Here is a 16,380-nt window from a genome sequence, read left to right as displayed (position 1 = left end):
TACTTACATCTGTTTTCCATGCTGGCATGAGTTGGACAGCTTCACAGGAACTGGCAAGGCCAGAGGCCGCAGCAGGTTCCATAGTCTGTTTTGGCTTGATTTCTACAGCTGGATGCCTTTCCTAATGCCAACCACTTTACAAAGTGCTTTTCATGTGGCACCAGCACCCACACCAATGCCTTTTACATGACATCTTGATTTTAGGATAACAATTCTGCTATGTGGGTAGGTTTTCTCGAACATTGAAAATTGGATGTTAAAATGACAATAATGATGCATACACACACATACTTGCGCTCATGTATTTGTTTATAATATTATTTTCTTTCAATAGAAACCACCACACCAATTCCCAGAACAACTACCCCACTCCGTTGTATTGAGAATGAAACTCGCATATTGAATGAGTGCTTCAATGAAGTATGCATTGATGGAGAATTTCAAAGAGTACCTGCTTGTAACAAGAAGTGTGCAGATGTAAGTAATATTTATGAGCTCAAATGTTGCCTGAATTAACCCTTTCAATACCAACCCGACTGAAACCGGCTCTGACTCTGTAGTACAAATGTCTTGTTTTCATAAGTTTTGAATTAAAGTCTTCCACTAAACCTTAGTCACAATTTATGTTCCTAACACTCGCCGCTTAATGATAACAAAGTTATTTTACTAACTTCTTTGTTACATTTGAAATTAATTAAACAAAACACAGAACATCTCAAAATAAATACGGTAATGAAAGGGTTAAGTTGGCCTTTCATTTTTCTTGATTGGAACTGGTAAAGCAAATAACAGCAATGTAAAGAGTGATTTTGTCAAATGTTATATTTAGTGTTACATGAATTGTGGTCTAGTTCACTGTTACAAAATTGATATCACTGTTGCTTAACCCTTCAGCATTCAGAGTGCACTGTCAAAAGTAATGCTTATTTATTCACCTTGTTTTGAATTAATCATGAGTTAGCTTGAAGCTGTCAAATGTTGATAATGTGACTGTTTATTTTTAGAATGACATTGTAGGATAGGTGTGAAATGCCAGATCTGGTCAGTTTAAACATAAAACAGGTAGAATATTTGGGCCTGATATGGCTAGTTTAAGTGTTAAAGAGTTAAAGTCTATCAATAATTCTTCTTTCAGAAGTATTATTCTTAAAGAAGTATTATTTACAACATAACTCTTTAACATTCAGATTATTGTGTGAAATGTAATTCCTATTATTCAAAGCTATGTGATAATTCACGTAACTTTGAAAATTTAATGATGTAAATGTTAGGTTTTTATGATGACATTTTCAGGTCAGTGTGAGAGGCCAGATCTGGCTGGTCTTAACAAAAAACAGGCAGAATATTTTGACCAGATATGGCTGGTTTATATTCTAAAGGTTTAAAGAAGTGAATTGTCAAGCATTGTCTGATTAAAGTTTTAATAATTTTTCTCATCTGTCTTCACCTCACCATCATTAGACCCTTGTTGTATAGTTCCAAGTCAATTCTGATCAAACAGACATATGATTAATGCTTTGGATTGGACTGGATTGCCTATGTTCAGTCCACTGCAGAATGAAAGCCTCAGTATGTTCTATCCACCAACCAGTCTGATGGCCATAAATTTGACCTTCAGATCATTCTGGTTTGATGAGCTTACTCTGCCATACTGGCTCAACATGGCTTGGCAAAGGGTGCAGTTTTTTATACTTTTACTTGAGAGTAATTAAGTTGATTACATTGACCCCCAGTGTTCAATTGGTACTTATTTCATCAATCCTGAAAGGATGAACGGCAAAGACAGCCTTGGCAGAATTTGAACTCAGAACATAAGGATGGATGAAATACCACTAAGCATTTCATAGCAGGCTAAAACTTCTGCCAGCTCGCTGCCTATGATTAATGCTTATGTTACCATATTTGTCTTATATATTTGAATTCTTGATCCAATTAAAGTTTTGTAACATGCACTACTGATGCAGTAGGACGTGGTACTGACTTATAAAAAACATTTAGTATACTTCATAGTATTTTTGTGTTTGCATAACAAAGTGCCACATACTTACAAACCTTTAATGTTTACATACCAGTTCCAGGAATGCATCTTTTATGTAAATTGGTATATCCAATAACTTAACACTGCTGTATGCGGTGGCTATATAAGCAATATACTCAGAGACAAGAATGGGTTAGATGGGTGTTGAGGAAGGGGCAACAACCCTCGAAATATGGCATATCCATGCCATATGTCCCCTGCCCAATTCAGGATCACAGCATATAGGTACACTGCAACATAATTTCTTTTCCTCAAAAGGCCCTGCCCTGTTTAACATTGTCCCGAAAGCGATCAAAGAGGAAAAGGATCCCATTAACTTTAAATGGAGTCTGGATAGATTTCTTCAAGGAATACTGGATAAGCCACCCATAATTGGATACAACTCACCCAACAAGACCTCACTACATGAATGGACCATAAACAAAACTTGACTTAAACAGGATTTAGATAATCCTATCAGGTGGTGCTATTAAGTTAGACATGGCCTGGACCAATCATTGGTCGAAACATATCTAAGTTTATCTAAGTTTATACACTCATTACCCACTTTTGTCTCTGATCTCATTGCTTGTTTACATCTGATGTTTTGATACGAAATGTTGTAGCAAAAATCAGTGCTGGTTATAGTTTCTGTTGAATATCTGTAGAAACAACCTTAAAAATCTTGATCCAATGCCTTTATACACTTGTTTATTTCATATACATCCTTCTACTAGAAACTGATACTGAAGAAAAGTTATTCAGCAGTTAAGAAGTTTGAAAGCTGCAATTGGATATCTCTTTATAATATATACTATTTATTTTTAACAGAATGAAACTCTTGTGATCCGTGACAAGGAATGTTGCCAATGCGTGGCTTTAAGTGAGTAATTCTTGAATTTTTCACATTCATTTTATTGCGGTTGCTAAAAGGTCATGTATCTTATTGCTATTATTGGATAAAAATACTTTATCATCTCGTGCAATATAGATCAGTTTTAATTATTAGATATATTTCATAGGCGTAGGAGTGGCTGTGTGGTAAGTAACTTGCTTACCTATCACATGGTTCCGGGTTCATTCCCACTGCGTGGCACCTTAGTCAAGTGTCTTCTACTATAGCCTCAGGCCAACCAAAGCCTTGTGAGTGGAATTAGTTGATGGAAACTGAAAGAAGCCCGCCGTACTTATGTATATATATGTGTGTATATGTTTGTGTGTCTGTGTTTGCACCCCCACCATTGCTTGACAACCGATGGTGGTGTGTTTACGTCCCTGTAACTTAGTGGCTCAGCAAAAGAGACTGGTAGAATAAGTACTAGGCTTACAAAGAATAAGTCCTGGGGTCGATTTGCTCGACTAAAAGCTGTACTCCAGCATGGCCACAGTAAAATGACTGAAACAAGTAAAAAAGTAAGAGTATATAGCAATTAATGAGTTCAGGATTCCATTCTGTTGATTAAGTAGCATTTGTTTCCTTAGAAGAGTCTCTGTACTTTCTTGGCACATACATTTAATGAAATTTGACTATGTGCATCTTAAAAAGTTTTCAAAATAAGGGTTTTCAAAGTGATTAATAGAATGCCTGTAACGTTTATATGCGCATGTGTGTGTATGTGTGCATCCGTCTAAGTGTGTATGTGTGCATCTGTGTAAGTGTGTATGCATGCATCTGCATAAGTGTGTATGTGTGCATTTTATATATGTACAGATGTCTTTTATGACATTATTTCTCATGATTAGACGGCCTATGTATTTTAAATTTCCCAAAATCTTCAAAGCATAAACAAGGGGTTTAGTAAAATATCAGTAACTTTATATATCTGTGCATATTATACTGGTGTTGACAAATGGAAATCTTGTGGTATAATTCATGCTGTAATTATATATTTTGATAGATGTTTTAATTAAAATTTTAATGTAATTACGTACAATCCACTAAGGGTGGTCTCAGGTTGGTTGGTGCTAAAAGAGTTAATGAGCTGATATTTGAACAAATTCAAGAGAAAACTGGTTCTTGCATTCCTCACCCCCAATAAAATACACTATGATGAAATTTTTCTAGATTCTTAAAATTTGATCGTGATGGTCTTGACTTGGTTAGTACATAAAAATTGACTAATATGCTTCTCATAATCTGTGATATTTAGAATAAAATTTTATGACTAACATGCACTCTGGTGGTAGATTAGCAAAATCGGTAGAGCATCTGACCTGTTAGTATTTGTTCCATCTCTCTATGTTCTAAGCTCAAACCCTTTTGAGCTCAATTTCACCTTTCATCCTTTTGGGGTCAATAAAATAAACTACTAGTCAAGTACTGGGGTTGGTAGTAACAAATAACCCCTCATCCCAATAATGACAATAACAATAGTTTCAAATTTTGGCACACTGCCAGCAATTTTGGGGGATGGGCTAAGTTGATTACATCAACCCCAGTGCACAACTGGTATTTATTTTATCAAAGCAGAAAGGATGAAGACCTGGTGATTATCCTGCCAGATGATCCTTTCTACTATAGGCAAAGGGCCTGAAATTTTGTGGGAGGGGGATAATCAATTATATAAATCCCTATACTCTAGTTGTACTTATTTCATTGACCCCCCAAAAGGATGGAAGGTAAAGTTGGCCTTGGCAGAAATTGAACTCAGAATAAAACCAGAAGAAATTTCAGAAAGCATTTTGTCTGGCATGCTACTGATTCTGCTGGTTTACAATATGTGTGAGGTTACATAAAAGATGACAGGAAAGAAAGGGGAAATGAGATAAAAAGCATATATAGCATAACGTGGCACTCTGTCGGTTATGAAGACAAGGGCTCCAGTTGATCCGATCAACGGAACGGCCTGCTCGTGAAATTAACGTGCAAGTGGCTGAGCACTCCACTGACACGTATACCCTTGATGTAGTTCTCGGGGAGGTTCAGCATGACACAGAGTGTGACAAGGGTAGCCCTATGAAATACAGGTACAAAAGAAACAGGAAGAAAGAGTGGGAGAAAGTTGTGGTGAAAGAATACAGCTGGAGCTTCATAGAGCTTTAGGTGATTTCGCTCAATAAACACTCACAATGCCCGGTCTGGGAATCGAAACCACAATCCTACGATTGCAAGTTGCTGCCCTAACCACTGGGCCATTGCACCTCCACATACATAGTATACAAAATATGTGTGTAAATGGATGATGTAGTCCTAATGCATGAGAGCCACTAGCTGGTGCCAACTGAGGAACCTTGCGGATTCCCAATCACCCTGATCACCAAAAGGTATAAGCCCTCACTTGTATGATACTTATAATAATGATGATAATAATGAGCTTCTGATGACAATATTAATTGATTTAATTGTTATATTTATATTATAGCTACACCAGTTACCCGTACAAATGTCTATACCACTATCAGTAAGTATTTCTCGTTTTTTTTTATCCGTTTGTTAAACAATGTTTGTGACTTGTTTTCAGTGTAAAAATTTTAATGCTTTTCAAATATGTTACACTAAAACTTTATGTGTGAAAATTTGTTATGTATGACAGAAGCAACAATAGTTTAAAATAGCCATCTGTATATCATACTTAAAGCAGGCATAGTCTTGAAAGCCCAATGAACAATAGTATTTCTCTGAAGATAGTCTCTCTTATAGACATACAGTATTAAAGAAAACACACAAATATATCAGTAAGAGCTGAAATTCATCCAGCAGTGTTGGTGACATTGCTAAATGCATATTTCTGCCTCTTTGAGCCTCATCAGTAGCAAGCATTCATTGGTAGCTGAATGGTAAGACAAAATCCAGTGTCACTAATATAGTAAAACTGTGAGTGAAGAATCACTGGTGTTACAGTTAACCAGCAGGCTGAAAAACTTAGTGTACTCCAGCCAACATGGGTACCTCTGTGTGTTTGACTGACCAGAGACAGCAAAACCTTTCCATTGTCTGGACAAAAAAAATGGGAGGATTAAACTGGATGATGTAATCCTAGGTTGACTCTGTTTGAAAATTTTAATAGAATGGTCTTGTCTGGAATGTCATAAACCGTAGGTGTAGCTCCATCAGAAATGTTTGCAGTTAAACAGCAACAACAACAGTAGTAAAAGTAGAGGTGCCTCCGTATTGAACTCTGCAGTCACTATCTTTTACAAGTCTGTTTTATGCTTCTCACAAATCTTTTTCATCAGTTGAAGCTTGGTTTTAATTTTGATTCATGGTTGACACTTTCACCATAATTCTGTAATTACATACTGAATTCTACATCACCGAAAGTACAGTCTTTGTTTAAAAGATGATATTCCAAGGATGACCCATTTCTTCAGTCTACCATTTGGCAAATAAATTTCTAGATAATTACATATTTTCACTAAATGATCTACTGAATTATATTATTTTTATTATTGCTCTTTAGTCTCAGGATAACCATGATCAAGCAGGCATATGATAAAATATAGTTTATCCATGACCAATCCATCTTTATATATATTAGTTTTTAGGACTATATTGCTTCTGTTTTGTTTAAGACAGACAAATTAGCTGATATTTTGAGCAGATCAAGTAGCTATGTTGAAGCTCTTGCGAGAGATGGGTGGCAGATTCAGTAGAATATAAGATAATGAATACAAACATAAGACCAATTCAAATGTTTCTACAACATCCATCTGTAGAAACTGTGCCAGATCAGATTGGATCTGGTGCAGCCATCTGGTTCGCCAGACCTCAGTCAAATCGTCCAACCCATGTTAGCATGGAAAACGGCCGTTAAATGATGATGATATATATATATATATATATATATATATATATATATATATATATATATATATCACTGCTTAATTTAAAAGAGAATTAAATATAAGACTCTAATGTGTTAGTTGTTGATATTTTTGTGATATGATATTAGATATGTTTTCTGATTACTTTTTTTTTTTATCTAGAGAAAAAAATGTAATTAAACTAAATATAACAATAAATTTTTCAGGATATTCCTCAGGAACTCAATGGGCGACTACACTTTTTCCAACCCAAGCAACTACAGTGGTAAGTTGTTTTCATGTAATCTTGATGTAACATTTGATGAAGAAAACTTAATAAAACTGCAGGTGTTAAAGAAGTCAACCTGTTTCCTTGAGATTCTTTTACAATAATCTTGGATTTATCAGTGCCTTGTCAGTGAAAATTTGTAGATTGAGGGTGGGGAAGTATCTTGTATACAGGTAGATTGTTACATTATATATATATATATATATATATATATAATAAAAATGGTAAATAATTTTTCTGTGGTTTTTCATGTAACCAACAATTATTTACCGGTAAATTTCGGTATGTAAATACGACAAATTTATCGTCAGGAACTTTGTAAGGTTCAGTATATAGTAAAGTAAATAAGAGGGCTAGCAGCAGGCTGTTTCGCCTCATACCGAAGGAATTAGAAATGGCAGTCAAAGACTGTTTTATCCATTTTCTGTAAGTGGAGATTCCAAAAATGAAGGCCCGTGCGGCTCACATACACAAAACCGGAGTAGCAAATAGACGCAAACAGTCACTTACCGTTAATAACGAACACATGTTTCTGGATCACAAACATAGAAAAGTAGTTTGATTTCCGTCATCGGCGTTATATTCGATAGCTTTACCAAATATATATATATATATATATATATATATATATATAGCGAGAGAGAGAGAGAGAGAGAGAGAGAAGCACAAAAAAACGTTACAAACTTCATTCAGAGATAGCAAAATCCTATGAAAAATACTGGTTAGTTACCTATACAAAGAATATTGAACATTACAATTAATACTCAACATGCAGGAATTGAACACCTATTTTGTATATCTTTAACTACCTCTGAAGAAATTCGACTTTCAAATAATTTTTAATTTAATTAATTAATTTCCTGAAGGTCTGGGATTTAAACAGATGTAAGGAATGTTTGTCCATCCTTTAATTAATAAATAATAATTTATTAATTAGTTCTCTATTTTCTCATCTCATATATATATATATATGACATAAATGCTAGGGAATTTTAATGGTTAACAGAACCTACATAACTGAATTTTTCTTAGACTGTTCTTTTCTTTGGAAGATGGATTTTTGTGCCTGAAATATAAAGGTTTTAAACTTTCCGCATTGTCAGAAGCTGTCTATTTTCTCCCTTTTTAAATTCTTTGATATTACAAAGCTTCAAGTGAACTACAACATTTATATATATATATATACATGGTCTGATCAATAAGTATCTGGATTGTTGCCATAGTCACGAAGCTAAAACATGCAGAGTGAAGGCACTTGGCAGAGATTGCTCTTGATCTCTGCTGTGCATGTGCAATAAGTTTTAACATTCTAGCTCACTTCTGCTGCTTGGAAGGAAGGTGTGTAATGTGTGATCATTGCATTGACCATGACAGAGAAAGTTCTCATGGCATTACCTGCTCAGAGGCCTCCACAAAGTTGCAGAAAGTGTATGGGGAGGAGTGTATGAGCCACACACAAGTGTACAAGTTATTCAGACGTTTCCAAGATGGCTGAAAAAATGTCGATATTGGCAATTAACTTTACTTGTTAGTATAGTTACTACTTTGATCTCTTCTTGAGATTTTAGAACTAGCTATTTTGCTTTATATCATCGTGACCGACCAGGCTATCAGATGATGCTACACATTGCTGGTCACAATGCCCTTCACATTGTTTTAGCCTTCAAATGAGCCACCCTGCTGGCTAAGCGAGCAGGCCAACAGAAAAAAGAGTGAGAGAAAGTTGTGGTAAAAGAGTACAGCAGAGATTGCCACCACACCCTGCTGGAGCCTCATGGAGCTTTAGGTGTTTTTGCTCAAAAAACACTTACAACGCCCGGTCTGGGAATCGAAAACACGATCCTACGACCGCGAGTCCGCTGCCCTAACCACTGGGCCATTACACCTCAATATATATATATATATATATATATATATATATATGCTAGCATGGAAAGCGGACGCTAAATGATGATATATTTATATATATATATATATATATATATATATATAAGTAGGTGAATGAATTATCCTATGTTTATCGTCAGCATGGAAAATTCATTTAACTGAAACCTGGGTAGCAAATTCACGTGAGAAAACATGGTTGAAGCGACCTGTCAAGGGTAGAAACTCCGGGTTCTTGTGTAGAAATTTGTGTGTTGTATATGAATAAATGAAAGAATGGAGTCGAACGAAGATGTTAACAAAATTCCTTTACTCTCGACACATGTTTCGAAGACAGCATGTTTTCATTCCAAAGGAATAAAGGGTGCATTATGCAATCTTCTCATCAGGAAAGAAAGGGACCCTCTCTCGACAACAAGACAAACATAATGCACCCTTTATTCCTTTGGAATGAAAACATGCTGTCTTCAAAACATGTGTCGAGAGTAAAGGAATTTGTTAACATCTTCGTTCAACTCCATTCTTTCATTTATTTATATATATATATATATTTGTGTGTGTGTGTGTGTGTGTTGTGTATTCACAATAATCTTCTACACACAGAGTTTCAGTTTAACAATTTTCATTCACAAGGCTTTAGTCAACCTGAGAGCAGAGCAGTACTTGTGCAAAGCCTTCATTGTTAGCATCTGGACACCGGTGTCCTGAGGGTGACCTGATTCGCGATGTCCTCCTCCCACCTCCACTTCCCAACTGGCGCAAACGCATAGGCAGGCAGCTGAAGACCTGGGCAACGATGATAAAGGAGGACCTCTCCGAACTCTCAGGTCGGCAGGTGGTCAGTCTGCGCAGATGGAACTGTGAATGGCTCGCTATCTCCAGTGACCTCACACAGGACTGTTGAGCGTGGGCCGCCATAGTTCGTGATGCCAGAGAAGAAGCCGGCTCAACCCATCCTTGGTGAACACCGTCACAAGTACAAGAGAGCAGAGCAAAAAAGCATTTTCTCAGACAGTGTGGTGAAGCTTCAGGGTCACTGTAACCGTACTTTTCTCTCTGTAGAATCAACTGTTTCAAATTGTTAAAATTGTTTCAGATTCTTGATTTTGCAACGTAAAAATTTATAAATATGATTACATGCTTTTGTTATTTCCATTTATAATTTCAGTTTGTGAAGAACCTCTTGAACGTACGGACTGTATGAAAGAATGTACCAAGTGTCATCTACTCGAACCAAATTGTACTATGACAGGCCCCTTCATCTGTGAAACTGGATGTGACTGCCCTGTCAATTTAGTTTTCAATGGAACACACTGTGTTTATCCTGGTTCTTGTATATGCCTTGATGATGACGGAATCCTTAGAAAAGTAGCTATTTATTCATTTGCAAATCTTCACTTATTAATCTATAAATCCTTGTATCTTTCATTCAAAATGTTGCAGCCTACTAAATGAAATACCAATTGTTTATGTTTCATTAAGTAATTCACGGTCAAGACACTTAACATTTGTTCACCTAATAAACCTTCAGCTTAATTTGTACAAATAACATCAATTCTGATGAACTTATAGTACACAGAATCAATTCTTAGTAAAAAATCACCATGGCCTATTGAATCCTTCATTGAAGAATCCGACTAGTTTGGAAATACTAATAAGCTGAAAATAATATGTATTTGTTTCATTTCATTATGTTGAAAGACTGTATTTCAGAGAGAAGGAAAACAGAATTGTGTCAGTTACGCATTTATCAAGGATATTTATTAGTGTATTTATTAAGTTTGAAAATGTCTTTGAAGAAAATTAAAACCTCCTTAGAGATTTACCTCAGCTAGGATGTATTCGCATATATATATATATACATATTGTATATATATATATATATGTATATATATATATATATATATTTATATATATTATATATATGTAATATGTATATTGTATGTATATGTATATATGTATGTATATGTAATATGTATGTATAGTATATATTATGTATATGTATATATGTATGTATATGTAATATATATGTATATGTATTATATGTAGTTATATATGATATGTATAATATGTATATGATATATATGTATATGATATATGTATGTATATGTATATAGTATGTATATGTATATATGTATGTTATGTATATATATAGTATAATATGTATATGTATATATATGTATATGTATATATATGTATATGTATGTATATGTATATGTATATATGTATATGTATATATATGTATCTATATGTATATGTATATATAGTTATGTATATATATGTTATGTATATATATGTATATGTATATATATGATATATATATGATATATATATGTATATATAATATATATATCTATATATCTATATATGTATATATATGTATATATGTGTGTATATATATGTATGTGTGTGTATGTGCATGTGCTTTTGTTTATTCATTTGTTCCTTCTCTTTCCCTTCTTCCCTCCGTCCCCATTCCTTCCTTCCTTCTTTCCTTCATCCCAGATGTATGTATCGGTTCCAACTGATCATTCTCATCTTCTCTTCTAAAATGTGAGTAGCCATGTAGGTCCTCTACAAGAAACCTGCTCTCTCCTCTTCTTACACTTCAGCCCCTTGTACTCTAGCATAAAACTGTTTCCTCGTTCCTGGTCTTGTAGTCTTGCTAGCTGTGTGCTGATATCACTAGTGCTGTTGGGATGAGAAATGCACCCAGTATGCACTGTAAAAGCGTTAGCATTTGGAAACCGTGACAAAACAGACACTGGAGCATGGTGTAGTCCTTGGGCCCATTGGATCCTGTCAAACCATCCAACTCATGCCAGCATGAAACACGGATGTGATGATAATGAGGATGATGACGACAATGATGATGATGATAGTGATGATTTTACATATATTTATATGTGTCAAGCATATAAATATACTCTATAACACATCTGGGACTCTGGGACTTTGAATTCAGTTACACTGTATATTGCTCAGATATTGTTCAGGTCTCTGGGTTACTGGTCTTCCCTGTCCTATTTTATAGTTGTGAGACTTGGACACTGTCTGAGGGCCTTAGGAGCCACCTGAACTTCTTTGGTATCAGGACGCTTCACAGGATTATGGTTTACCATTGGTTGAATATTGTATCCAACCAATGATTCTACTCAGAAACTGGGATGCATCATGTTATTTGTAGGATTCAAGAATACCAGCTCAAACTATCTGGCCGTGTTGCTTGATTTTTCCAAGTTAGACTCTGCTCATCATGTACTCTTCACTGGGGACCTGGCTGGGTTGATGGCATGTACTGGTTGACCACATGCCACATGGTCATGACAGATGAGGAATTATCTTGCAGAAATGAGGACCGACTGGGACTCTGCCTGATAGGCCACCCAGGCTGACTTGGGAATATACTAACAAATGTTGAATGCAGAAATGCACTGTAATGGTGCATGCCCCCACATCTGGCCTGCACTGCATATTCCTCATAATAAAGGAGCACTCCGTTGGTTATGACAACGAGGGTCCCAGCTGATACAATCAATGAAACAGCTTGCTCATGAAATTAACGTGCAAGTGACTGAGCAATCCACAGACATGTGTACCACTAATGTAGTTCTTAGGGAGATTCAGCATGACACAAAGTGTGACAAGGCCGGCCCTTTGAAATACAGGTACAACACATTTTTGCCAGCTGAGTAGACTGGAGCAATGTGAAATAAAGTGTCTTGCTCAAGGACACAATGTGCCGCCAGAAATTGAACTTACGACCTTACAATCATAAGCTGAATGCCTTAACCACTAAGCCACGCGTCTTCACTATTCCTCATAATAACATCTGTTAAATACATTCAAGTTATAGACAGGTGCCACACTCAAGAATAACAACAGTTCAGATAAAGTTAAAATATTTAATGCAATAGCATCAAAATGTTAACTGAAAATATTCATAAACAAAAGCAGTAATTGTCTAATTCTTTTGTATTTGCAATTAGCTTTCTTATACTCCCTACATTAAATGTTAACACAACTGAACTACCCACTTAACTATTGTGTGGCTATATAAGGTTATCTTATTAAAATTGAGTGGTGGCAACTATCTTAAGTTTATAGCTGCAGAGATGACAATGAAAATACAGTTCATACTAATAAGAGTAATCGCATAGCACAGGAAAGGAGCAGTGGTAGTTTACTTGATGAGAGACATATAGATGATCTTCTTTGGGAAAGATATCTGGTCATGAAGAAATGTTATCTTGTTTGAAAAGCCACAGGAAAAGAATCTGGCCATAGAAAATCTGCATCAATGAATTCCATCTGATAGTTTTGATGAATCAATTATTTTCTTTTAATTTACTTAAAAAATTTTTTTTTCAGTTGTTATCAATAATTTTAATAATCGATCTTTACAGCCTGGTGAGGTGTGGATCAAAGATTGCTATGAATACACCTGCTTCAATAATTCAATTTTACAAGTGAGACCAACTTGCAATGAAACAACTACAATGGGTACATGTAAAAATGGCAATGTTTTCACAAAGCTTGGCTGTAATAATGCCACTCTTATCTGTATTTGTTTACATGGTCTTGAAACATGTATATCAAGTAACCCTGACCCTTGTTCATTATGTAAAAATGTAAGTATTAGCATATTTTTTTCCTAAACTCATTGTCTCCATATTAATCGTTTTCTTTTAGTATCATGAGTGTGTGGTTAAGAAACTTGTTCCTCACCCAAATGATTGTAGGTTCAGTTCCACTATGTGGAACCTTGGGCAGCTGTCTTCTGTTATGGTAACAGGCAGGCTGTCCGAAGATTTATGAGTGGATTTTGGCAGAAGGAAAGTGAAAGAAGCCTGTTGTGTGTGTGTGTGTGTGTGTGTGTGTGTTTGTGCGTGCATGTGTGTGTGTGTGTGTGTGTCGCCTTGTCTGCAATGTTAATCATTTCCAGTTTTCTTTGGGAAACATGTCTGGTCATGAAAAATATTATCCTGTTTGAAAAGCCACAGGAAAAGAATCTGGCCATAGAAAATCTGCATCAATGAATTCCATCTGATAGATGCAAACATGGAAAAATGAATATTAAAGTGATGATGGTGGTGGTGGTGGCGGCAGTGCTGCCACTGCTGCTGCTGCTGAATTTGTGCAATGAATTATGATTGTTGTTTTTGTTTGCCTCGCATCAGTTGTGATTGAAGAGATCAAGTCTTCCTAGGTATGTCAGCATTGAGAACCTTGATTACATTATGCAGCATGTCCTTTTTTAAATATATCCTTCCCCTTTAATTTGATAGGATGTATTTTGAAGATAATTCAGCTGCTGTTTCTTACAAGTTAACTTGCCATGTAGCAGTGTCCTTGTTGGCTTGTGATAAATTGTAAGATAACTGGCATGGTAATGATTTCTCTGGAATCATCATTGCAATCTTCATTGATTTCTCTTGGAACTGTTTAGACAGTTAACTTTATGGTACTTTTAGATAATTCCAAGCTGGAAGAATCATTAGCATGTCAGGTAAAATGCTTGTAGCATTTCTCCTGAATTTATGTTCTGAGTTCAAATACTGTTGAGGCCTTTCATCTTTTTGGGGTTGTTAAAATAAGTACCAGTCCTGTACTGGGGTTGAGGTAATTGACTTATACTTCTCCTCAAAAACTGCTGGCCTTGCGCCAAAATTTGAAACCATTTTTTCATCAATAGATGAAGTCAACATAGAAATCCTTACATAGTAACTTGCTGGGAAAAGCGATCAAATCTACTTTACATTGCACTTCATCATCTTGTGGGATCGAAAGATACATTGGATAATGTATTCCTGGATATACTATGCCCAAGAATAAAGATAGTTTGATCAGAGCTGAAATGTTTTTAATTAAAGTTATCAATCATGTACTCTGTTAGAAAATTCACATCACATTTCTTTTTCTTTTTTACTTTTTTTTTTTACATTTAGGGTACCACACCTTTTCTCCGAGAAGATGGCTGTTGTTCTTGTCAAAATGTAACTACCACAAGTAAGTATTGATTTCTTTGAGTTAGGTAAAAGACAGTTTTAATAAGAGGGTGATAATATAGCAAGGTCTACAGCTTCTGTAACTAGGTCCAGGCTACATTTAGGTCAAGCATTGTTGTCCTGGTTATTAATCAGTCAACTTTGTGGAATATCATCCCATATTAGAAAATGTTCTATTTTGTTCTAGGAGTTCCTATGCTTTTGTGGTTGTATAAGCGCGTGCACACACACACACACACACACACACACACGATGGGCTTCTTTCAGCTTCCATCTATCAAATCTACTCCCGATGCTATAGGAGAAGACACTTGGGTAAAGTGCTACACAGTGGGACTGAACCTGCACACATGGTTGAGAACCAAGCTTCTTAACCACACAGCTATACCTGCACCTATGAACAGTAAATTATAAAAAAAAGTAACTGAAAATATCATCCATGACCTATGACCTATGTTCAAACTGTGATAAGTGTATCAGGGTTCACAACTGAGTTGTCCTGAACAAGTGATGAAAGATGAAAGGCAGAGTTGACTTCTGTACAATTTGATCTTAGAATATAAGGTAGTGGAAAAGATACCACAATATATTTCATCCAACACTAGTGGTAAGATGTTCCACTCATGATCACAAGATTGTGGTTTCTATTCCGGAATCGGTCAGTGCATTGTGTTCTTGCACAAAGTACTTCATTTCACACCGCTCCCCTCCACTCAGATATAAATGTGAAATCCTGCCATTGACTGGCATTCTGTTGAGGGGAACTGTAATCTCGGTCACTTACATACCATGGAAACCTGATAACTTTCCCGATTAATCCAGGGATTCAAGACAGTAGTTATCTATTTACTTATGACACATCAATCAGTTCACTTCAGTCTATAAGATTATCATAATGGATTTTAGACTAACTTTTAGGTTGAGTATTTAATTAAGGAAAAGGGATTCATTAGTACAAAATATTGTGCCAATAAGAGTTTAAAAAAACAAATTATGATTCAGGTGCAGGTATAGCTATGTGATAAGAAGTTTGCTTTCCAACCACATGGTTCCAGGTTCAGTTTTACTATGTGGCACCTTGGGCAAGTGTCTTCTGCTATAGCCTTGGACTTACCGAGCCTTGTGAGTGGATTTAGTAGGTGCTAAACTGAAAAACGCCTGTCATATATATATGTATGTGTGTATATATATATATATATATATAATATATATATGTGTGTGTGTGTGTGTGTATGTGTGTATATATATATATATATATATATATATATATATATATATATATACACACACACATACACACACACACATGTATATATATATATACACATATATATATATAGATACATACACATATATATATATATATATGTGTGTATGTATCTATTATATATATATATATATATATATATATATGTGTGTGTGTGTGTGTGCGTCTCTTT

General features: G+C 35.4%; 1 protein-coding gene across 1 annotated transcript in view; it reads left to right on the top strand.

Moving 5' to 3' along the window:
• The window catches only part of LOC115215365 (mucin-2), a 510,799-nt gene extending 500,517 nt beyond the window's left edge, over nt 1-10,282 (top strand). The window contains exons 46-50 of the mRNA XM_029784514.2: nt 335-477; nt 2,849-2,900; nt 5,380-5,418; nt 6,988-7,046; nt 10,102-10,282. Coding sequence (XP_029640374.1) covers nt 335-477; nt 2,849-2,900; nt 5,380-5,418; nt 6,988-7,046; nt 10,102-10,137 — 329 coding nt within the window. The 3' untranslated portion in view covers nt 10,138-10,282. The remainder of the gene's footprint in view (nt 1-334; nt 478-2,848; nt 2,901-5,379; nt 5,419-6,987; nt 7,047-10,101) is intronic.
• Nucleotides 10,283-16,380: the final 6,098 nt, after the last annotated feature.

Source organism: Octopus sinensis, linkage group LG9 (assembly GCF_006345805.1).
Source record: "Octopus sinensis linkage group LG9, ASM634580v1, whole genome shotgun sequence".
Taxonomy (NCBI): Eukaryota; Metazoa; Mollusca; class Cephalopoda; order Octopoda; family Octopodidae; genus Octopus; species Octopus sinensis.
Note: the sequence above shows the minus strand (reverse complement) of the source record. Positions and strands in the feature narration are given on the sequence as shown.